Source organism: Aquarana catesbeiana, linkage group LG04 (assembly GCF_042186555.1).
Source record: "Aquarana catesbeiana isolate 2022-GZ linkage group LG04, ASM4218655v1, whole genome shotgun sequence".
NCBI lineage: Eukaryota > Metazoa > Chordata > Amphibia > Anura > Ranidae > Aquarana > Aquarana catesbeiana.
The window spans coordinates 442,871,579-442,896,216 of NC_133327.1; the positions used below are offsets into that span (position 1 = coordinate 442,871,579).

At 46.1% G+C, this 24,638-nt stretch overlaps 1 protein-coding gene across 5 annotated transcripts in view; it reads right to left on the bottom strand.

The window, feature by feature from the left end:
• Window positions 1–390: 390 nt before the first annotated feature.
• Window positions 391–24,638, bottom strand: part of LOC141140367 (plasminogen-like) — a 335,624-nt gene continuing 311,376 nt past the window's right edge. For 3 of the 5 annotated variants that reach the window (XR_012243931.1, XR_012243929.1, XR_012243932.1), the window contains one exon: window positions 4,311–4,355. Coding sequence is in view for 1 of the 5 variants with exons in the window: in XM_073627455.1 (XP_073483556.1) it covers window positions 1,490–1,651; window positions 4,210–4,355 (308 nt within the window). In the remaining 4 variants the exon portion in view is untranslated. Of the gene's footprint in view, window positions 1,652–4,209; window positions 4,377–24,638 lie in introns of those variants that run through there. The other 2 variants (XM_073627455.1, XR_012243930.1) reach the window with 2 other exon arrangements.

A 24,638-nucleotide genomic window follows, 5' to 3' on the forward strand; every position in this document is an offset into this window, starting at 1 on the left:
GAGGATCGACACCTGTGTATTACCAAAGAGGGGATAGAGAGAGCCTGGAGGAATAAAAACAAACGTGTAAAGACCCGCTTATTAGATTAAGGGGTCATGGATGTCCGGTGAGTGCGATGTGTAGAGGGGAGCACTTGAAATTAATTATTACTGCACTTCTTTGGTACCGGGGTAATTTATAAACCATTAGACAATCTATGATATTCTTCTGTATAGCACTTTGAAAAAACATTGCACATTTAAGAAGCACAGGAACACTTTATTGAAAATTATATATAATGATTTTTATTTATTTATGTTTGCACATTAGCACTTTATATTGTTTTGCAACTATGTAACATTTTGACACAGTTATTGATTGTACTGTAACTGAAAAGTATTCCTTGAGGAATAGCGCCACACCCAAATCATTTACTTTATAGCATTTAATACAAATCAGTAATTTTTTTAGTGATATTCACAGGTACAGGGCAGCTAATGCAACCATTTACAATAGAGTCCACAGCGCAGAGTACATTTATATGTAAAGTTCTATAGGGGCCTATAAGAAGAGTTTCATTCATCATTTGTAAGAAGCTGCTAAGGGGATAATACCAGTTTATTGGAAAATGCCACAGACACTCTCTATAGAACACTGGATGAAACAAATCAACAATATTGTGGAGGCTGAGAAATGGGTGCACATCTGCAAAAATAGATTTGAGAAGTTCCAGGCTAAGTGGGCAACCTGGATATGTTTTATAAATAGTAATGGGGAACAAAATGATTATGTTTTTATGGTAGGCTAAAACAAGGCAGATATGCTTTTCTGTCTCTGTGAATCTTACATGTATGCTTATTTGGTATAGATTCTTTGGCTCTATAGTGTTGGTAATTTAGCAATTATGTTAGTCCCATTCTTAATGTTTTTTTCCTCTTTCGTCCTTTCTTTCTTTTTTTTTCTCTCCTTTGGGCATTTCTTATCAATACATCTGTAATATATGTACTATTGATCAACCAAAAGTCTGTAGTTTGTGTTTCTATGTATTTTGGTTATTCTTCCTAGTTTGTATATGAACTGTATATTTTCTTATTTGGTATAGATTCTTTGGCTCCATATTGTTGGTAAATTAGCAATTATGTTAGCCCCATTCTTAATGTTTTTTTTTCTCTTTCATCCTTTCTTTCTTTTTTTTTCTCTCCTTTGGGCATTTCCTATCAATGAATCTGTAATATATGTACTATTGATCAACCTAAAGTCTGTAGTTTGTGTTTCTACGTATTTTGGTTATTCTTCCTAGTTTGTATATGAACTGTTGTATTAATAAGGAAATAAAGATTATAATAAGACAAAAGAAACAGAAATTATAACAAAACTATGTGCATGTAATAAATGATATTACTAATAAGATCATTCCAATTAATAAAAAGCATATTTATTTTTGTTATATTGACATACTTATCAGTCTCTTTTGTTCATTTAGAATAAAACGTAAGTACTGTTAATGCATTAATTTGCTTTCATTGTCTGTTCAATCCATGAGATAAAGCGAGACACACGTACATATACACCTGGCTTCATAGGCTGAGCACAGCCAAGATCCCACGAGGCTACGCCTTGTAAAATATACTTTTCCCCATCAAAGCAAGACAAAGGTCCTCCATTGTCACCCTGAAAGAAAGGAAAAAATACTTTAAATTTTCAATATACATTTAAGTGTAAAATTTGTTTCTATGAAGACGTGATTTCTCTCTTAATTGTCATATAGGAATCTCCCCAGTCCCCTCCCAACGTTTTATGACTTTGGAGGTATGAGAAGTTACAACTAAATGTAGCACCCTCTAGTGTGCTACTGGGATAGTGCATTCAAATTTATTGACTCATGCTAAAGGAAGTCTGAATCTGGGTCAGGGTTTACTGCAGGTCAGGCTGGATGACTCACAGTGGCAGATCTCTGGTGCCTCCCCCTGGATCTGGAAGTTTGGGGAAACTTCTAGAAGTTAGTGGGTGGAGGCCAGGAGGGTTGATATGCATACTTAGGGGAAGCTGGCCAATCCTCAGGCATACTGTCCTGACAGGGTAGCTAGGCCAGCCCTTAAATATGGATGAGTCATGCTAGCAGGGGAGTCGAGTGGAAGATAGAGTGCTGAAGAGGCTGTCGGTGGCCTAGGAGGGGTCTGGGGCGGGCATCTCCAGGCTGGGCGGTTTGAACAGGATGCTTGCCTGAGAGCAGTGGGAGCAAGGAGGACAGAGTGAGTACACCAGCACACCCAGGGATTTTCAAGGGGAGAGACTGTCACATGTAGCAAGCTTTCTAAAAAGGGCAGAGTTGTGCTTAACCATTTTTATCTTTGCCCTTGGAGATATTCAGAGCAGCCAGGAGGGCTGGTAGTGCCTGCAAGTAGTGGAACTCTACATAGGAAAGGATGTACTCCTCCATGCAATTTGCCTCTCTTTTGTGCTATTTCTAAGAGGGACTAAGAATACATAGTCTGTAATGGACTTTTGCTACTGATCCTCTGTTTTGTGTTTGTGTGTACAGAAAGGAAAGCATTCCAGGATCTTTTGTACAGAGGAAGGAAGTTGCCCCCCTTCTTGGTATGTTTCATTCCATCCAAGTTGTTATCCCTAATAAAACATCAAAACAAAGCCAAGGGACTGACTTCTTGTGTTTGGATGCAAGCAGAGAATGCGTGTTGCATAGCTGTGCAAGAATTTGGCATTTGGGTGAAATCTTGAAACACAATTCCTTTTGAGTTTAGTCCATCAGGAGTTTACCAGGGTTCTTTAGAAAACAGGAACTTGTCCATGTCTCTGTTTAGAGGGGTACAAGCTGATTTCCTACCCTCTGTTACATAAAGCAGGGTAATGAAATGATCAACTTTGGAAACAAGAAGTTGTCTTGGTTATAAATCAAATATTTAGTTAGAAGATAGTTAGAAATATGAGAACCACTTGTGCACATCCACTGGTGGTTAGCTTGTGAAGTATCTGTGAATTATTCTTCAGGTTGCAAATGATCACAGTAGGAGTTGTAAGGCTTGCAGCTATTGTACAGTTTTTCCAATCAGTGGCGGCTGGTGCTCACAATTTTTGGGGGGTGCAAACAAACTGAAAAATTCTGAAAAATACTGAAAAAAACCCATCAAATGCAACCATTGTGCCATCAATTGCAGCCTCACTGTGCCCATTAAATGCAGCCCTTGTGCCCCATCAAAAGCAGCCACTGTGCCCCATCCTGTCCGCTTGCTGGCTGACTGCCTGGCACTTACCCCATCTTGGTGGGGGATCAGGCAGTGGGTGACGGTGGCGAGCTGTGGGATGAGCAGCAGATCAGCTGGCGGCTCCTTTGTCCTCCATTTGTCTCTTGTCTTGTCTTCCTTCCTGCTAGGCGTCCAATCGGAGTGCCTGTGCCTTCAGCTAATCAGGTGACGGGTATAAGACCCGTGCCTGCTGATTGGCTGAGAGGTGGTTCAGTGTTAGAAAAGCGAATATGGGCTCGCAGTTCACCTTTTTTGAAGCCTATTAGAGCCTATGGCTCTAACTGGGTGCTTAAAAAACCCCAACCCCGCCACTGTATTTCGGGCCCCCGGCGTTCGAAAAGGCGCCGGACGCCTGAATAGGGGGTGGCTACAGTGGCCAAATTAATAGATTCATGCAATGCATGAATCTATTCATTCTGGCGTGACAGAGGGGGCGGCGCCCGGGCGCCCCTAATGGATGGACCGCCACTGCAGCACTCCAATGGTCTTGGGTGCTGAATGCAAATGGGACTTGGGTTGTTTTGGTCAGTAATCAAGCAGTCCTTTTCCAGCAAACCCAAAACCATTGAAGTGAATGCCTAACAGTGCCAGCAGTGTTCAGACTAGCACAATGCAACAAAATACCAGATAAAAGTGGACGAGTATGTCTTTTCCTACCTAATGTTTGGTGTTTTTTCCCAGGCACTGAAAACATTTGTTAGGCACCCCCTTTAACACTCAGATTAAACTAGCAATAAACTACATATGACAAATTTGGCCTCTTGATTGGAATATCTAAATGATTTTCAACAAACCTGATTATTTGTATTTAATTCATTTTGTAAGTAATATTTTTAATTGTTTTTATTATATACTGTAAAAGTAGCACTGATATAAGGAAAGTAAATTAAAGTTGCCAATTTGTGTAGATATTACATCACACCAATAATAGGGGATCTAACTGAGCAAAGGTTAAAATCATCTTACCTGACAACTGCCATCTCCTTCATGGATGTTGCCAGCACACAGCTCCCGGCTTGTCACCTTGTTATTAAGGTATTCTGGGCTGTTACATAATGTATTTTCAATGACAGGGACAGCAGATTCTCTGAGCACTCCTGTTTTACCAATGCCTGGAATAATTAAAAAAATAGCTACATAATAAAACATTAAGGCTGAACTACATGTAGATAAAAAAAAAAAAACAAAACAAATGAATGGGGATCTGTATTTGTTATTACATCCTTAAATGTATATTTTAAATACAAAATGAATTTGACACAATATCAATCTTTTGCAGTCCCTGTACAGCAGAGCTTAAACTGGAGGAAGGAAATGAATCACATGAAGCTACAATATTGCTGCCATGCAAGTAGCATACAGATAGAAGGAGAGAGCAGAGCATCAGAGAGATGAGTTTATCAGACTGCTCCTTTCATGGTCCATTCACTGGGTGGGGGAGGGTACAAATCTTGTGTTATTGCACCAGAGGCTGTGCTGTCTGGCCAAACTGCATAATTTTCAGGACTGGATTGACAGAAACATGAATCCCCCCCAAAAAACACACACACACTATATATTTTATCTGTGTATTTAGCTGTTTGACTAGAGTTCAGCTTTGAAGCAATTTAATTATATCTGATTCACCACAAACTGAAAAACACTATTTTCTCATTCAAAGCAAAATCACCCATTCATCCATGCCTTAATGCTTTATTTTGTTGAGAAATCATTTTGAAAAGCACCCTCCTAGCACTTCTAACCATGTCCATCTTGGGTAAGGGCAGATGATTCATGTAGCATTTACTTCCTGGAATTCATATGCCCTTAGCTCAAGCATGCAGGCAGGAGAGTGTGCGCAGCTGAAAAAGCCCCCTTTTCCAGGGCCAATCTTAGGGTCAGGGCACCTGGGTGCAGAGATATTTCTGGCGCCCCCACATAGGCATCTTACTAACTCCTCCCCTTTACATAGGTTTCTATGGCAACGACTCAAACACAGAAATGCACCTGTAAAGAGTCTTCGTTACCATGGGATCCTCCTCCCATGATCTCTTAACAATAAACAAAATACAGGAAGAGAGTACTCTAATGGGACCTGGAGGGGGGCCTCTGTTAGAGAGTCTGTTAGAAAGAGCACCCAGACATACTGCAGACATAGTACAGGAGATGGTCAGAGACTGCAGATATGACACAAGAGATGGTCAGAGACTTCAGATATGACACAAGAGATGGTCAGAGACTGCAGACATGATACAAGAGATGGTCAGAGACTGAAGACATGATACAAGAGGTGGTCAGAGACTGCAGACATGATACAAGAGATGGTCAGAGCAGGGGCGGATCCAGAGCCTAGTCTAGGGAGGGGCACTGCCAGAAAATACTTTTTTTGGGGTAAATTTAATGGGGAAATGGTTGGTGTTAGCGCTTCAATCATCACGGCACCATGGTTGTTATGGCGTCAGGATGATTGAAGCGCATTATTACTATTATTACATTGTTATAAAAAAAGAAATAGTTCAACTCACCATAATGCAGAATCAGTGGGAGCCCCGAGCGTGTCACTTGCCACTGTCACCTGCCACACGTTGCGGATTGCCACTTGCCATGTCGCCTGTCACTAGATGCAGATTGTCCCTTGCCACGTCCCATGCCACACGTTGCAGATTGTCACTTGCCACGTCCCATGCCACACATTGCAGATTGTCACTTGCCACGTCCCATGCCACACGTTGCGGATTGTCACTTGCCACGTCCCATGCCACACGTTGCGGATTGTCACTTACCACGTCCCATGCCACACGTTGCGGATTGTCACTTGCCACGTCCCATGCCACACGTTGCGGATTGTCACTTGCCACGTCCCATGCCACACGTTGCGGATTGTCACTTGCCACGTCCCATGCCACACGTTGCGGATTGTCACTTGCCACGTCCCATGCCACACGTTGCGGATTGTCACTTGCCACGTCCCATGCCACACGTTGCGGATTGTCACTTGCCACGTCCCATGCCACACGTTGCGGATTGTCACTTGCCACGTCCCATGCCACACGTTGCGGATTGTCACTTGCCACGTCCCATGCCACACGTTGCGGATTGTTACTTGCCACGTCCCATGCCACACGTTGCGGATTGTTACTTGCCACGTCCCATGCCACACGTTGCGGATTGTTACTTGCCACGTCCCATGCCACACGTTGCGGATTGTTACTTGCCACGTCCCATGCCACACATTGCGGATTGTTACTTGCCACGTCCCATGCCACTCGTTGCGGATTGTTACTTGCCTGCTATAATCATCTCTTGTTGTGTCCCAGTCAAGCAGCAGAGAGATGATGTAATCTCTCTGCTGCCGCGGCTGCCTGCACACTGCACACACAGTGAGGGCGGAACTGCAGGGATGCAGGGCGGGCGCTGGGCGGTGAGAGATGATGTTATCTCTCTGCTCCTCTGCCCGCCGGCTCCCTGATTGGCCAGCAGCCGCTCACGCTGCCTGTCACCGAGCCGCACAGCTGTCTCTCCCCAGTCCCCACCGGAGCCGCCCGAGACCCGCTGTCTCTCCCCACCGCTGTCTTTCAGCCGCGGAGCCGCCCACCGGCTCTCTTACCCACAGAGACGCCTGCCAGTGCCAGCACATTTACTGACCCACATTCTCAGAGGGGGCAATTGTCCCGTTGCCCCCCCCGGATCCGCCCCTGGGTCAGAGACTGCAGACATGATACGGAGATGGTCAGTGACTGCAGACATGATACAGGAGATGGTCAGAGACTGCAGACATGATACAGGAGATAGTCAGAGACTGCAGACATACTACAGGAGATGGCCAGGGACTGCAGACATACTACAGGAGATGGTCAGAGACTGCAGACATACTACAGGAGATGGCCAGGGACTGCAGACATACTACAGGAGATGGTCAGAGACTGCAGACATACTACAGGAGATGGTCAGACTGCAGACATGATACAAGAGATGGTCAGAGACTGCATGTCAGGGACATGCTAGCGATAGTGCAGCCGAAGCTCCTAGGCAGAGGCAAATACACGTGCGCAGAGGTGTATTTGCACATGCGCAAAAATATGCACGCATGTTAGCCATTAATACTGGTGCCAAATGGCTTATATAAAAACAGCAGCTGCACTAGTGCAGTGCTGTCTGATTTACAGCTTTACCTGAGTCTGATCCTGTATCTGTATCTGATTACCTATGTTTGACCTTACTTCCTTGATTAAGCTTGCTTATCTCCAGTCCTGACCCCGGCTTGCCTTAACCACTTCAGCCCTAGAAGATTTTACCCCTTCCTGACCAGAGCACTTTTTACAATTTGGCACTGCGTTGCTTTAACTGACAATTGCGCGGTCATGTAATGCTGTACCCAAACAAAATTTGCGTCCTTTTTTCCCACAAATAGAGCTTTCTTTTGGTGGTATTTGATAACCTCTGCGTTTTTTATTTTTTGCCCTATAAACAAAAAAAGAGCGACAATTTTGAAAATAAAACAATATTTTTTACTTTTTGCTATAATAAATATCCCCAAATTTCTTTTTAAGAAACAAATTTCTTTATCAGTTTATGCCAATATGTATCCTTCTACATATTTTTTTGCAGCCTGCTAGTGGCCACCAAATGCAGCCTGCCAGTGCCCACCAAATGCAGCCTGCCAGCTCCCACCAAATGCAGTCTACGGGTGCCCATCAAATGCAGCATCATCACTGCCTACCAAATGCAGCCTGCCAGTGCCCACCAAATGCAGCCTTATCAGTGCCCACCAAAAGCAGCCTGCCAGTGCCCACCAATTGCAGCTTACCAGTGCCCACCAATTTCAGCCTACCAGTACCCGCCAATTGCAGCTCACTAGTGCCCACTAATTGCAGCTTACCAGTACTCCTGGATCACACAGGGTGGCGATGATTTCCTGGTGTCAGGGAGCTTGGATTTGAATCTCCCAGGCGGCAACTGTAACACAAAGTCTCCTAGACCGCCTCCTAGACCAGCTGATACACATCACACTGATTCAATTTCACTGCATTGAATCAGTGTTCCATCTATTACAGGACCCGGTCTAGGAGGTCTGAATTTGTTACAGCCCCACCCAGGGGCGGACTGACAACTCATGGGGCCCTGGGCAATAGGAGATTATGGGCCCCCAAGGTTTAAAGATGGGTGCTGTCGTACCCTCCACATTCCTCTCCTGTACAGTGGGCAGTATCGGATTGGCCGATTTACCCCCTCTACAGCTCAGTGCTCCAGTGAGCGAGGAGGGAGCAGAGCAGAGAGCTGTGACTAACAGTCTGCAGCTCTCTGCTAAAGGGAACTTTGAAAACCAAGCTATCGGCGATGTTCGATTGCTCGGTTCTCAGTGTAGAGATGCCGGGGACAGATGCAGCATCGGACCAATACTACATCCATCTAGGTAAGTATGTGTAGCACAGGGGTTTGCTACCAAATTTATCATGCTAAGTAATGTATTGTTCCTTAAGTAAGGGTTTGGCTCCCTCTAGTGACCGCTGAAACTTTATCAGAATCTTTCCTCCATTTAAGAGGCAAACAGTTATGCATTGTGGGATATGTAATTTGATGTGGAAGTGACTCATGTTGTTAACTCAGTTTGGGAACTACTGGACCCACAATGCCAAGTCACAGAACAGCCTGCTGGGAGCAGTAATAAAAGGAACAGCATGGCCATCTTTCAGGCTCTCTGGACGCCATTTAACAGCCAGCAGGAGGTCTGTGCATGTGACCAGGGCAGAGACACTGCGGCCTACGGATCGGAGCAGGATCGCCAGCCTCTGAGGGACTTCAGAGTACAGCCCTGCCAACTTAGCAAGCAGGTCGGTGTGCGTTGCCAGGACATCGGAAAGTTTCCTTCATCTCAGCCATCCATAGGAGCAATACAGCACAACAGCGCCATCTTTTCATCAGACTGAGACATCAGGAGGGGAGTCCGGATGGAGCCTTACAGCCTCTGAGTCTATTGTGGTGAGAGGGCACCTGCCCCTTTCAGTAAAGTGCACTGTTTGCTGAGTAAGTTGTTTACAGACTGCTGGTGAGACTTGTAGTTCCACAGAAGTGATTCTACTTATACACAGACCACATACAGCAGGACTTTGGGGGTTTGCTGCTCCCTGTGCTGTAAGGTCAGTACTGTATTACACTCACCTCACACATAAGGAGGAAGTTACAAGTGCCATATTTCTTCAGTTAAACAGTTATCAACGTACCATTTATTCTACAGTTTGCTTTCTCTCTTTTGACCTGTTGGATTACAAATACTGCAGTTTAAACTACAGGCTAGCTGAAGATATCTGAAGTCAAGGAACTTTTACCATCTTTTGCAAAGCATCACAGCTCTATTTTGTAGTTTGAACATTGAATTATAACCAAGGGGAAGCTCTTGAGTACAGGTTAAATATTGCATTGTATTATTAAATGTAAGTAATATTATATTGCATTGAGGTGTGTGTATTGAGGCCTCAGTGGGAAGGTGTTTAATATAGATTTTGGAGAATATTGAACACTTGTTCCATTGTACCCTGTCTACATATACTCCCTACGGTGATTATTGAATCCACAGTTTCCATATCTATATTGTTATCAACTGTCATTTATTGTTTGTGTTTAATCACATTCTTCATTCTGTTTAATATCTACTTTAGTAAACTTTATAAGTGGTTCATTGATATTGTGTGTGAATCTCTCTTTACTACCACAGCTGGTGATGTGACGGAACCCAGGGCCTCTGTAAATATACTTCATGGTTATCATTATTGTGTTTTTTCTCTCTGTCGCTGGGTTCCACACTAATACTATCAAGCAGGTGTGCCAGAGGGGTTGAGAGGCAGTGTACAGAACCAAACATACATTAAGCTGCTCCTTAGGGGGGTTAGCGCTAAACGTGGGGGCTCCTCCGGGATTTCTGCTACTCTGCAAGCAACTCCCCTAGAGGCCACCCCTATAAGCACCAGAATGGATCCCGCCACTGCGATTCAATGGTGCAAAGAAGAAGACACCCACTCAGAAGCGAGCATGGCGATTGAGTCCCCTGGGGAAGCTTGGGCAGAAGAACAAATCAGTCAAGCTGTAAAGACGCTGTCCCCAGACAAAAAGGTGTAGGTGATTGCTGTTAGAACAGATTGTGGGACCTCCCGCACCTATGCACTCTTAGAATGGAGACGAGGGGTCCCTGAAAGCTTCAAAGGTGCAAGTGTGCAACTGGCCAACAAGACAAAGCTTTGCATAATACAACCAAAGGTTCCGGAGGAGGGCCCTACCAGCTCCACACAAGCAGAGTCAGCTACAGGAAAAGTGCGCTCCCAGTCACCTCTGACCATGATTGGGCCAGAGTTCTTTACAGCCATAGGGGACTTTGTATCAAAATACCAGAAGAGTAATCCAGTGTGTTTTGAGGCTGGATACCAGAAGATGAGGATTTTCTCTGGAAAACAGCCTGTGCCAAATGAGAGGAAGAATTTGAAGTATGGATGGAGCTGGCCCTAAGAATGGGATCTGCTAGAGGCCCAAAAGAAGCAACGCATCAGTGAGAGTTTGCGAGGAGCTGCTGCTGAGGCTATCAGGAACTTGAAATTACCTGGCCATGGTACAGGAGGAGTTCGGGCAGACAGAGAAAGTGGCTGATATGATCTATCAATTTGAACATGCCCTTCAATGTCAAGGTGAACGCCTGTCTGAATACATCAGACGGCTGAATAAGATGCTATACCAGATTGTGCTAAAGAAAGGGATGATGCCCTCCGCCATAGATCAGGCCAGAATACAGCAAATTCTAAAGGGGGCTCTACGCTCCGACCCAGTCTGGCTCCAGCTGAAGACCTCTGTGGGTGTTATGTCCCTAAAATACCCTGATCTCATCAGAGTAGTGAGAGAAGAAGAGGCCATGTTCGATGACAAACAAGCAGCTGTTCGTCCAGCCTCTACATCTCCAGCTGAAGTTGGATCCGTAGGAACAGTGGAGTGAGACTCTGAAATAGCCGCCATGAAATCGCAAATGGCACAGATAATGGAGTTGTGACCTTGTTGATAGCGAAAATCACCAAGACAACTAATGAAGGTGGTACAGAGACAAGAGTGCCTCAGACTCCATCTACTACCTCAGGTCAGAGACCAATGAGTAACGAAGTTTGTTTCAACTGCGTAGGAACTGGACATTATTGACGAGCATGCCCAAGCCCAGTAAAGCCTGAGGCACAGTGCCAAAAGCCAGTGGGAAACTCTAGAGGGCCCTGGTGAAGGAGTCAACCGGGTGCCCTGCTACATTAGCTAGCTCCAGAAAACCCGACGCAAAGAGACCACGGCGGAAATCCAAACCCTCATAGAGGGCCCCCTGCTGTTGCCTCTGAGTGAACCAGGATCCCACTCCCTTTGACCCAGGCTACCCGGCGTTGGAGAGTCAATGCACACCAGACTCCCAGAGCTCAACAGAGGCTCAATCCGGATCAGAACCTCAGCAAGAAAAGAGTGCAGATACAAGCCACTGAACAGGCCCAGCCTGCCACTTCTCACAAATTCCCTCCCAAGTTAGTGTTCCCTTCTCCAGTTGTCTCCCTCCAAGTGGAAGGAATCTACACCAAGGCCCTCCTGGATACTGGAGCTCAAGTAACCCACCTCTACAGAGACTTTTATGACAAGCACCTCAAACACCTGCCATTGCAGAAGTTAGAAGAGCTAGAGATATGGAGTATTGGGACTCAGAACTACCCCTATGATGGCTGTCTACCACTCAAACTGATTTTTGACCCCTACGTAGCTGGGAAGGCGGAGACTTTTGATACTTTGGCAGTGGTCTGTCCTCGTCAACCAGGGGCTAGTAAAAGTACCCTCATCATCGGGACTAATACTGACCTTGTCAGAAGACTGCTAACACCTCTTGTTCAAGAGCAGGGCACTTTAACTACAAGTGTACACCCCATGTTGAGACAAGCCTATCAGCGCTTGGTGCAAGAACAGAAGGCCCCAGCTGAAGGAGTGGGAAAGATCTGGTGCTTGGACTGGAGTGAGAAAGTGTTACAGCCCGGTGAGGTAGCTTGTTTGAGAGCATCCGTCAAGCTGAATTGGAAGCAACCAGGGCCTTTCATTGTCCTTGAAGCGGACGGTCAGAAAGAAGTCATGGGGTTGGAGATAATTCCTGAAGTGGTCCCAACTAAGGCATTACAGAGAAGTCACGCGAAGATCTCAGTTAGTGTTCACAACACAACAGCCTCACCTGTGAAGATGCCAGCTCGGGGCAAGTAAACCCAGCCACCCCGGTCTCACCGTGAGATTTGGTGAGGGGAGGGAAAGATGAAATCCCTGTGGAGGAGTTCTATCTGAAGCATACTCCTCTCTCACCTGCCTGGAGGGAAAGGGCCAAGACCCAGCTCCTAAGATGGCGGGTTGCATGCTCCAAGAGCGAGTTTGATGTGGGATGTGCAAAAATTGCCCAACACCGGATCCGTCTTCAAGAGGATAAGCCATTCCGAGAAAGAGTCAGACAGATTCCTTTAGTGGACTTGGAAGACCTGCGTGAACAGCTGGCAAAGTTGAAGAGAGCAGGTGTCATCCGAGAGTCTTGGAGTCCATACGCTTCCCTGATAGTGGTGGTGCGGAAGAAAAATGGGTCGCTGTATCGACTACAGTACGCTAAACCAAAGGACCATTCCTGATCAATATACCACCCCAAGGATAGAAGACGCCTTACAGAGCCTGTCAGGGGTGAAATGGTTTAGCGTGCTAGATTTGAAGAGCGGGTAATACCAAATCCCCATGCACCCTGAAGATCAGGAGAAGACCACTTTCATTACCCCAGTGGGATTCTTTGAAGGCCTGTCCGGCACCTCGGCCACCTTCCAAAGGCTGATGGAGAAGACTGTGGGTGACATGAACCTGATCGAGGTGTTGGTGTATTTAGATGACTTCATCGTGTTTAGCAAGACTTTGGAGGAGCATGAAGAGTGTCTGGAAAAGGTCCTGAAGAGACTCCATGACGAAGGCTTGAAGCTCTACATGGAGAAGTGCCAGTTTTATCAACCTTTGGTCAACTACCTTGGCCATATCGTGTCTGCCGATGGAGTGGCCACAGACCCTCAGAAGCTGGAAGCCGTCACCTCCTGGTCGAGACCCACTAATATGACCAAGCTTAGCTCATTTCTGGACTTCTGCTCATATTACCGGAGATTCTTCGATGGATTTGCTAAAATAGCTCGCCCACTCAATGAGCTACTGAAAATTGAAGAGGAGGACGATGATCCAGATTCAGTGAAGCCTGTAAGACCAGCTGGAGGGTTTATGAAGCCCAAAGAGTCCATTCAGGAAAAGTGGACTGCCCAATGTGAAAAAACTTTTAGACAGCTGAAGTGGGGCCTTACAACTGCTCCAGTCTTAGCCTACACAGATCCAGCTAAGCTGTATAAACTACATGTAGATGCCAGCCGAGAAGGGTTAGGCGGGGTGCTGTATCAAGAACATGATGGGCACCTACAGCCTTTTGCCTATGTGAGTCGGAGTTTGGCACCCGCTGAGAAGAACTACCCCACACACAAACTCGAGTTGCTGGCCTTGAAGTGGGCAGTAGTGGATAAACTGAGGGATTACCTATATGGAGCAGAGTTATAAAGACTGACAATAATCCGCTCACATACCTACTCACTACCGCCAAGTTGGATGCCACAGGCCACAGATGGTTGGCTGCCCTATCAGGGTTTACCTTCAGCCTGAAGTACCGGCCAGGGATCAGGAACAAGGATGCAGATGCTTTGTCAAGAAGGCCCCACTGTTCCCGAGACTTCCCAGAAGAATGGACCCAGCTGACCCCTGAGGGGGTGAGAGCCCTTTGTCAAGGAGCAGAACAGCAAGTTACAGGTGGAGCCAGGGCTGAGGAAGTTGGAGTGTCAGCCGCTGGGGTGCCTAGATGCTATTGCAACATCACCCAAGTCTGGGATGAAGGTCTGCCAAAGCTTTCCAAAAAGGACCTGAGAAGGGACCAGTTGGAAGATCTCCTCCGTAGTTTGGCATTAAAGGCCTTGGAGAGCCAATGCCCTGACTTGCTCCTTACTGACTCCCTAAAAGAGGCCCGTTTATTGCACCGAGAGTGGGATCGGTTGCAGCTGCAACAAGGGGTGGTCTACCAAAGGGGCCCCTCTGATGATCCTGAAGAGAAATGACAGTTATTCCAACCAGAAAAGCATCGGGAGACAGTGTTAATTACCCTACATGATCATCATGGCCATCTAGGGTCCGAGAGAACTTTCCAACTGGTGAGGGACCGACTCTATTGGCCCTGTATGCGGGCTAAAGTCGAGGGCTACTGCCACTCTTGCCTTAGATGCATCCAAAGGAAGACTTTGCCTCACTGAGCCACCCCAATGGACCACCTTCAGAGCCAGGGACCACTGGAGCTGGTGTGCATTGACTTCCTGTGCTTGGAGTCTGATCTGAGTAGGCAGGGAAATATCCTGGTGATAACCGACCATTTCACCCGTTATGCCCAGGCTTTTCCCACAAAGGATCAACAGGCATCCACCGTGGCCAAGATCTTAGTAGAGAGGTTCTTTGTACATTATGGCCTGCCCCAGCGTATCCATCCCGATCAAGGGAGAGACTTTGAGAGCAGTCTTATTAAGAGACTTTTAGACTTGCTGGGCATCAAGAAATTTAGAACCACCCTGTACCATCCTCAAGGAGATCCTCAACCAGAGAGATTCAACAGAACTCTTTTGAATATGCTCGGAACTCTAACTTCAGAGCAAAAGCAACACTGGAGCAAGCACATAGCGGCTATTGTGCACACTTACAACAGCACTGCAAATGATGCCACAGGATACTCTCCCTATCTCTTGATGTTTGGGCGGGAGGTCCGGCTACCAGTAGATCTACCTTTCGGCACATCCCCAGACCATACCTCAGCAACTTCCCACAGAGGGTATGTGGACCGACTGCGGAAAAGCCTGAAGACTGCCTATGATAAGGCTCAAGCTGTTTCAGATGCCCAAGGACAGAGGAACAAAAGAAATTTCGAACACAGGGTGCGAGTATGGGACTTACAACCAGTCGATAGAGTGCTGCTGAGGAATCTAGGTGTACCTTGGAAACACAAATTGGCTGATTGCTGAAAGTCACAGCCCTATGTTATCTGCACAAAACTCCCAGGACTAGGGATGAGCTTGGAGTTCGAGTCGACCCCATGTTCAACTCGAACATCGCATGTTCAAGCCTTCGTCAAATTTCGAATGTAATGGGCTGTTCGTGCCAAATTCGAGTGGTGCGTCACGGCCCATAATTCACTGCGGCATCGCAGTGCATTGCTGGCTGATGATTGGCCAGGCATGCACTATGACCCCCATGCTTGGCCAAACACAGCGCCATCTATACAGAGAGCCGTAATTGGATAAAGCCAGGGTGGCTTTAGCCAATTATGACTTAGGGGGTTTAGTACACGCCCCACACTATATAAGGCCGCCTGTATGGCGACCTTGTGTAGTGTGTTGCGGCAGCGGCTGAGAGATAGACAGAGAGACAGTGTCCTTTGATTTAAGTTAGATAGAGTAGGCAGGCAAGTCAGTTAGCTGCACTTACAGTGTATTGTGTATATATATATATATATATATATATATATATATATATATATATATATATATATTCATCCTAGGTGTTGTGTATATATATATATATATATATATATATACACTGTATTCAGTTTAGCTAGATCCGTTCCTGTTATTCTCTTCCTACTGACAGGGAGGCAGGTGTTTTTACAGTATTTACAGCTACCTGAAGAAAATTGTTTGTGTTCTTCTGATCCTATTAGCTACAGTATTTACAGTTAGTGTAGTGCGTCCTCTGCACAATGTGCACCTAAAGCTACCTGAAGAAAATTGGTGGTGTTCTTCTGATCCTATTAGTACCGCAGGCAGCTGCAGTATTTACAGTTAGTGTAGTGCGTCCTCTGCACAGTGTACACCTAAAGCTACCTGAAGAAAATTGGTGGTGTTCTTCTGATCCTATTAGTACCACAGGCAGGCAGCTGCAGTATTTATAGTTAGTGTACTGCGTCCTCTGCACAGTGTGCACCTAAAGCTACCTGAAGACAATTGTTGTTCTGATCCTATTAATACCACAGGCAGTTGCAGTATTTACAGTTAGTGTAGTGCTTCCTCTGCACAGTGTGCACCTAAAGCTACCTGAAGAAAATTGGTGGTGTTCTTCTGATCCTATTAGTACCGCAGGCAGCTGCAGTATTTACAGTTAGTGTAGTGCGTCCTCTGCACAGTGTACACCTAAAGCTACCTGAAGAAAAGTGGTGGTGTTCTTCTGATCCTATTAGTACCGCAGGCAGCTGCAGTATTTACAGTTAGTGTAGTGCGTCCTCTGCACAGTGTGCACCTAAAGCTGCCTGAAGAAAATTGGTGGTGTTCTTCTGATCCTATTAGTACCGCAGGCAGCTGCAGTATTTACAGTTAATGTAGTGTGTCCTCTGCACTGTGTGCACCTAAAGCTACCTGAAGAAAATTGGTGGTGTTCTTCTGATCCTATTAGTACTGCAGGCAGCTGCAGTATTTACAGTTAGTGTAGTGCGTCCTCTGCACAGTGTGCACCTAAAGCTACCTGAAGAAAATTGTTGGTGTTCTTCTGATCCTATTAGTACTGCAGGCAGCTGCAATATTTACAGTTAGTGTAGTGTGTCCTCTGCACAGTGTGCACCTAAAGCTACTTGAAGACAATTGCTATTGTTCTGATCCTAGTAATACCACAGGCAGGCAGCTGCAGTATTTACAGTTAATGTAGTGCGTCCTCTGCACAGTGTGCATCTAAAGCTACCTGAAGATAATTGATGTTGTTCTAATCCTATTAGTACCACAGGCAAGCAGCTGCAGTATTTACAGTTAGTGTAGTGCGTCCTCTGCACAGTGTGCACCTAAAGCTACCTGAAGACAATTGCTGTTGTTCTGATCTATTAATATCACAGGCAGCCAGCTACAGCATTTACAGTTAGTGTACTGTGTCCTCTGCACAGTGTGCAACTAAAGGTACCTGAAGAAAATTGGTGGTGTTCTTCTGATCCTATTAGTACCACAGGCAGGCAGCTGCAGTACTTACAGTTAGTGTACTGTGTCCTCTGCACAGTGTGCACCTAAAGCTACCTGAAGACACATGCTGTTGTTCTGATCCTATTAATACCACAGGCAAGCAGCTACAGTATTTACAGTTAGTGTACTGTGTCCTCTGCACAGTGTGCACCTAAAGCTACCTGAAGAAAATTGGTGGTGTTCTTCTGATCCTATTAGTACCACAGGCAGACAGCTACAGAATTTACAGTTAGTGTACTGTGTCCTCTGCACAGTGTGCACCTAAAGCTACCTGAAGAAAATTGGTGGTGTTCTTTTGATCCTATTAGTACCACAGGCAGGCAGCTGCAGTATTTAGTTAGTGTACTGCGTCCTCTGCACAGTGTGCACCTAAAGCTACCTGAAGAAAATTGTTGTTATGATCCTATTAATACCACAGGCAGGCAGCTGCAGTATTTACAGTTAGTGTACTGTGTCCTCTGCACAGTGTGCACCTAAAGCTACCTGAAGACAATTGCTGTTGTTCTGATCCTATTAATACCACAGACAGGCAGCTGCAGTATTTACAGTTAGTGTACTGTGTCCTCTGCACAGTGTGCAGATAAAGCTACTTGAAGACAATTGCTGTTGTTCTGATCCTATTAATACCACAGGCAGGCAGCTACAGTTTTTACAGTTAGTGTACTGTATCTTCTGCACAGTGTGCACCTAAAGCTACCTGAAAGAAATTGGTGGTGTTCTTCTGATCCTATTAATACCACAGGCAGGCAACTACAGTATTTACAGTTAGTGTACTGCGTCCTCTGCACAGTGTGCACCTAAAGCTACCTGAAGACAATTGCTGGTGTTCTCATACTAATAATACTACAAGCAGGCAGTTGATTCTGCTAGCTGCAGTATCAGTATATATATACATCCCAGCTTTGTGCAGCTACATCTCACTGCAGGCCATTAGTATGTCTGGAAGGCCAACAAGGAGAGGCAGACAGTCACAAGCCAATAAAAGAGGGCAAGCAGGCTCTGTGTCTAGAGGCAACAGTGCTGGTCGTGGACACGGTGCATCCTCATCAGCACGTGGCCGTGGGACACGCTTGTCCTTTTTTTCAGCAGCTGGCCATGTTGAGCTGCAACATGCGGAAGACTTGGTAGAGTGGATGACCAAGCCATCCTCATCCTCCTCATCCTCTCTCACCCAGGCTCAGGGTACTTTGTCTGGCAAAGCAGCTGCCAACGCGGCCTCTTCCCTTGGCTCAATGGCATCAGTCACTCCTTCCCTAGCCCCACCATGTCCTCCTGAGGAGTCCCCCGAACTGTTTGACCACAGTGTTGGGTACATGCTCCAGGAGGATGCCCAGTGTTTTGAAGGCTCCGATGATGGTACCCAGCTAGAGGAAGGCAGTAACGTGAGCCCAGAGAGAGGGGGTGCCCAAGAAGGTCAGCATTCTGGCAGTCATGTTCCCCCAGCTGCAGCATACTGCCAGCTTTGCTCCAGTGATGAGGAGGGAGGGGATGATGATGTCACTGACTCCATGTGGGTGCCTGATAGGAGAGAGTAGGAGGAGGCCGCACATCACCAACAAGGCAGGATGCCCTCCAGAGGGCAGCACACAGACTGCATCACACCGCAGAGCTCCGCGTGTGCAGGGGCTGCGGTCTCTGTGCGTTATTCAAAAAGTTCTTTGGTGTGGGCCTTTTTTGAGACGAGTGCATCAGATTGCACCACTGCTATGTGCAACATATGTCTCAAGCATATCTCGCATGGCCAAAACATCACCCGCTTGGGCACCACATGCTTGACCAGACATATGTCGACCTGCCATGCAGTTCGTTGGCAAGCGTACCTAAAAGACCCACACCAAAGAACAAAGCGGACCTCTCCTTGCTCCTCATCAGCTGGGATCTCCAACCCCACTACACCTTCAGTCCTCTCTGAAACCTGCACTGAGAGGAATGAAGATGTAGAATTAGGTGTGTCACAGCCAAGTACTTGCGGGCAACCTGCTATTGGTACACCGACGTCAGATTGTACCAGGCAAACCTCCCTGCCCCAGCAGGTACACTCTGCCCCCTTCCGTGAGTTTGTGGAATGTGCGGTTCCTCAGTGGCAGGTTCCCAAAAGCCACTTTTTCTCACAGAAAGCGAATCCGGCTCTCTACCGGCATGTGGAAGGCAATGTCTTGGCCTCGCTGGACAGGGTGTCAGTGGTAAGGTGCATATGGACAGGGACAGGGACGTTACCTATCTTTCACCGCGCACTGGGTGACTCTTCTGGCAGCTGGGAAGGATGCAGGACAGGGTGCAGTAGTGTTGGAGGTTGTTCCGCCACCACGCCTCCAAGATTCTACTAGTGGTGATTCTGCCACACCTCTCTCCTCCACCCCCTCCTATTCTTCTTCCTCCATGGCCTCTTCCTGTGCTGATTTTTCCTCGGAACCAGCGGCGCTCCGTAGGTGTTCAAGGGGCTACGCAAGCAGGCAGGCAAAAAGATGCCATGCGGTGCTTGAGCTGGTGTGCTTGGGGGACAGGAGCCACACTGGGGCAGAGATTCTGTCAGCTCTGCAGGGGCAGGTTCAGAGGTGGTTGACGCCACGCCAGCTTAAGCCAGGTATGGTGGTTTGCGACAATGGCACCAACCTCCTCTCTGCCCTCCAACAGGGACAACTGACCCATTTGCCCTGTTTGGCTCACGTCCTTAACTTGGTGGTGCAGAGGTTCTTGGGCAGGTACCCGGGCTTACAGGATATCCTGAGACAGGCCAGGAAAGTCTGTATGCATTTCCGCAGGTAATATGATGCCAGTGCTCGGCTGGTAGACCTCCAAAAGGAATTTAACCTGCCCAAGAACCGCCTAATTTGTGACAGGCCCACCAGGTGGAACTCAATGTTAGCCATGCTGCAGCGGCTGCACACACAGCAGAGGGCCATCAATGAGTACCTGTGCAACTATGGCACCAGGACAGGGTCAGGGGACCTTGTTTTTTTTCCCCCACGCCAGTGGACTATGATCAGGGATGCATTTACTGTCCTGTCACCATTTGAGGAGGCCACAAGGATGGTGAGCAGTGACAGTGCATGCATCAGTGACACTGTCCTTTTTGTCCACCTGTTGGAGCACACGCTGCGTGGAATAATGGACAGGGCACTTGAGGCAGAACAGAGGGAGGAAGAGGAGGACTTCCTTACCTCTCAAGGCCCCCTTTATCCAGACAGTGTTCCTGCGTGCCCGCCGATCACACAGGAAGAGGACGAGGAGGAGGAGGAGGAGGATTGTGTCAGCATGGAGGTGGAGCCTGGCACTCAGTATCAGAAGCAGTCTTCAAGGGATCATTTACAGTCCGAAGAAACCCATGGACTTGTACGTGGCTGGGAGGAGGTGGCTGCAGATCATGTCGTCGTTAGTGACCCAGAGGACTCTGGACCGAATGCCTCAGCAAACCTACGCTGCATGGCCTCCCTGATCCTGCAAAGCCTGCGGAAGGATCCTCGTATTTGTGGTATCAAGGGGAGGGATGATTACTGGCTGCAACCCTCCTTGATCCACATTACAAGGGTAAAGTTGCGGACCTTATCTTGCCATCACAGAGGGAGCAGAGGATAAAACATCTTTGGGCGGCCTTGCAGAAAGGTTTGTGCAACGCATTTCCAGAGCCTGGGAGGTTACAATTTCCCAGTCCTCCTGGAAACGTAAACACCAAAAATTCCCGCGCTACTCTATGCAATGATGAAAAAACTCTATTAAATAACATAAAAAGCTGCAGTCCTAAAGTGAGGCGTGCACATACTAGACAAAAATAATCAAAAAAGACTGCGCTAGAAAAGATGACATGTGATGTAACTAAACCAACATGATTAAGTGAATAAATAAATACAATTCATCGAGTGTGAAAAATAATAATAATTAGACATACAAAATCTATTGAAAGTAACTAAAAGTGACTGAAAAATGAAAGTCCCAAATAAAGTTGAAAAAAGTGACTAAATACAGAAAAAATATATAAAAAATAATCCAAAAGCAGACAGTCCTTGGAGCCAAGGTAGATATAATCGGTGATCCTAGACGTAAAACACCCAGTGAGGAATCCTCCACCTATTAAGATGTAGGCTTACCAGAGGTAAGCTGTAAATCAGCTTACTAGTGGACATCCACTCAGGGGAAATCAGCTCCTCAAGTCTCCTCGCAGAAAAGGGGCAGACAGGACCTCTCAATGTAATAGATTCAATCCGCATATCTTCCTGAAATTAATATGCAGCATTCTTTCAAGTGCTAGTTATATTCCAGTAATTGGAACACTGACTTTCAGGACTGACTGAATCTAGGAAAAATTAAATGTTTCAGATTCACCATTTTCATGTAATTTCCGATCAGCTGATATCCTTAATTGACTTCTTTGGAGCTCAACAAACTGAAATTTGTAAGATCCCTGATAATTTCCTAATTATATAAGAATTAACAGAAAAATAAGCATAACTTTACAACTAAAATTCTGCTGTGGAACACATTGGGGATGGGAGGAGATTTACATACATGCAGGGGAACAGCCATCTAATACACCCAGAAATGCGATAGATGCTGAAAGGCTTTCCGCATGATTCATTTTTCAACCCAGAGTTCAGTAGCAGGACAGATTGAGGCACTGCCTCAACTAGGTGACTGGATAGTGAACCGCTGCGGTTTAGGAAGAAAGACGGATGTAATACACCAGCCAGAGGAATCACATCCCCTATCTAGGAAAGTTGAGAGATCCCTCTAGTGGCAACTATATGCTACAACCAGCACTGAGTGAACTGCTGCAACCTAAGGCCCCTTTCACACGATCGGACCTGAACGGGCGATCCATGTTAGCCTATGGAGCGTCGGATGTCAGCGGAGACATGTCCGCTGACATCCGACCCCGTCCGATCCACTAAAAGCAGACGGATGGCCCTACGTCCAGGTCCGTCGCTGGCGGATCGGGTGAGATCTGACGAAAACGGACATGCTGTCCGTTTTCGTCCGATCCCTCCATAGGCGGCAGCGGCGCCTGACAAGCCCCTCCCCACTCAGTGAGCAGAGAGGGACCTGTCATCCGCCGGCTCAGCGGAGATCAACGGACAGATCTCCCGCTGAGCCGGCGGACCGAGGCGGGCTCCGTAGAAATGGAGTCCGCCTCGTGTGAAAGGGGCCTAAGAGAAAAAAAGACGGATACATAAAACCAACTAGAGAAATCACATATTTTATCCAGGAAGGACGGGAGATCCCTCTAGTGGTGACTGCATGCTATAACTAGCACTGAGGTAAGCGTTCTGGGAGACCAGACCACTAAAGAAGCTGCACTAAGACCACGAGGGCAAAATAATTAATTATTTACATAATTGAATCCCACATTTTTTGCCCATTACAAGAACTCTGGACTTCTTATAATATTATTAATCCATTTTTTGCCTATTTGTATATACACTACTTGAAGTGCAATTATATAGTATAATTTGACTATATTATGCTTTCACCAGGTCATCATTAATTTATACACTAAGACACTATTATGAATCAACACATCATCTAATATAATTTCACTATTCACATTTGTGTTTTTTATTCTAGCTATTATTTATTTCATTTATCCTCACTTGATATTTATATTTTGAACTATTTATTAATATTTGCGCAAAAATTATTTCACCAATTTTAATCCCTTCAAGACTGCCTATGCTGATGCTGAGTGACTATCCTGTTATGCTGAGTCACAATACTCTTCCTCCTCAATTTTCATGCTGATAGCTTATAAGAACATTTTTGGTTCTGGGCACCACAATTTTTGATGCAACACTTTGCAGCAGGGCTCATTCCTGCGCTCCAACTAGGGTATCTGTGAGGGGTTGCAGTGTTGTGGCACCAGCACCAGTGCCTAAGGTCCAAATTTTCAACCCCTGTTTAACAGGGGCATATAATTACAATTTTTGATGCAATACTTTGCAGCAGGGCTCATTCCTGCACTCCAACTATAGCATCTGTGAGGGGTTGCAGTGTTGTGGCACTAGTGCCTAAGGCCCAATTTTTCTGCCCCTGTTCAACAGGGACATGTAATTACAATTCTTGATCTAATATTTCACAGCAGGGCCCGTTCCTGCGCCCACCAAGAGTAACTGTGAGGGCTTACAGTGTTGTGGCAACACCAACACCTAAGGCCCCAATTTCTGCAGAGTATATAGGGCAGGCCCCTACTTTCAAACATCCAACTTACAAATGACTCCTACTTGCAAACGGAAGGAGACAACAGGAAGTGAGATGAAATCTACCCCTAGGAAGGGAAATTCTCTCCTGCAAGAGTTAATATAGGAAAAATGTGTCTCCTCTTCACTGATACTTTATCACCAATCCTTGTTTCACTAAAAACCCCAAATTTTCAAAAAACATTTGTCATTGGGACAGAAAGTGAGGTGAAATCTTCTGAAGAGGTGCACAGACAACAAAACAAATTTAACAGGGGTGATAATCCTTCCCTATGTTTTCCAAAAAGCTTAAAAATTTATTTTTTGGCTGGAGCTACACTTTAAAAATGTACCAGTTCAAAATTACAAACAGATTCTACTTAACAATAAACCTACAGTGCCTGTCTTGTTTGCACCGCCTGTATACTGCTGTTCAGAGTATATAGGGCCTGGGGGCCCCACGCCTTTTCTTTTTTTAATTTGGGTGCGGGGTTCCCCTTAATATCCATACAAGACCCAAAGGGCCTGGTAATGGACTGGGGGGTGGGGGTTACCCATGCCATTTGTCTCACTGATTTTAATCCATATTGCAGGTACCCGACATTACATTAAAGCCGCAAGCAGTTTTAAATTACTTTTATTCCTTTAAAAATGTCATTTTGTGCAGGGACTGTCCTAAGCACGGGAAACACGTGCCACTTTACAGGCATACTATAGACACCCCCCAGGTACGATATTTAAAGGAATATTTCACTTTTTTTTTTCACTTTAAGCATCATTAAAATCACTGCTCCAGAAAAAACATCAGTTTTTACATTTTTTTTAGCATTGATACATGTCCCCTGGGGCAGAACCCGGGTCCCCAAACCCTTTTTAGGACAATAACTTGCATATTAGCCTTTAAAATTAGCACTTTTGATTTCGAACGTTCGAGTCCCATAGACTTTAATGGGGTTCTAAAGTTCGCACAAACTTTCAGTCCGTTCGCAGGTTCTGGTGCGAACCGAACCGGGAGGTGTTCGGCTCATCCCTATCCAGGACTACCAGTGTACCAGATTTGGCCAGAGGGATGCACAGGCCCACTAAAGACTTGGCATCGCAATCATCTTTTGCCTCTGTCGGAGGCAGTTCGTGTACCACCGCAGCAAGATTCACCGTCCACCTCCACCAC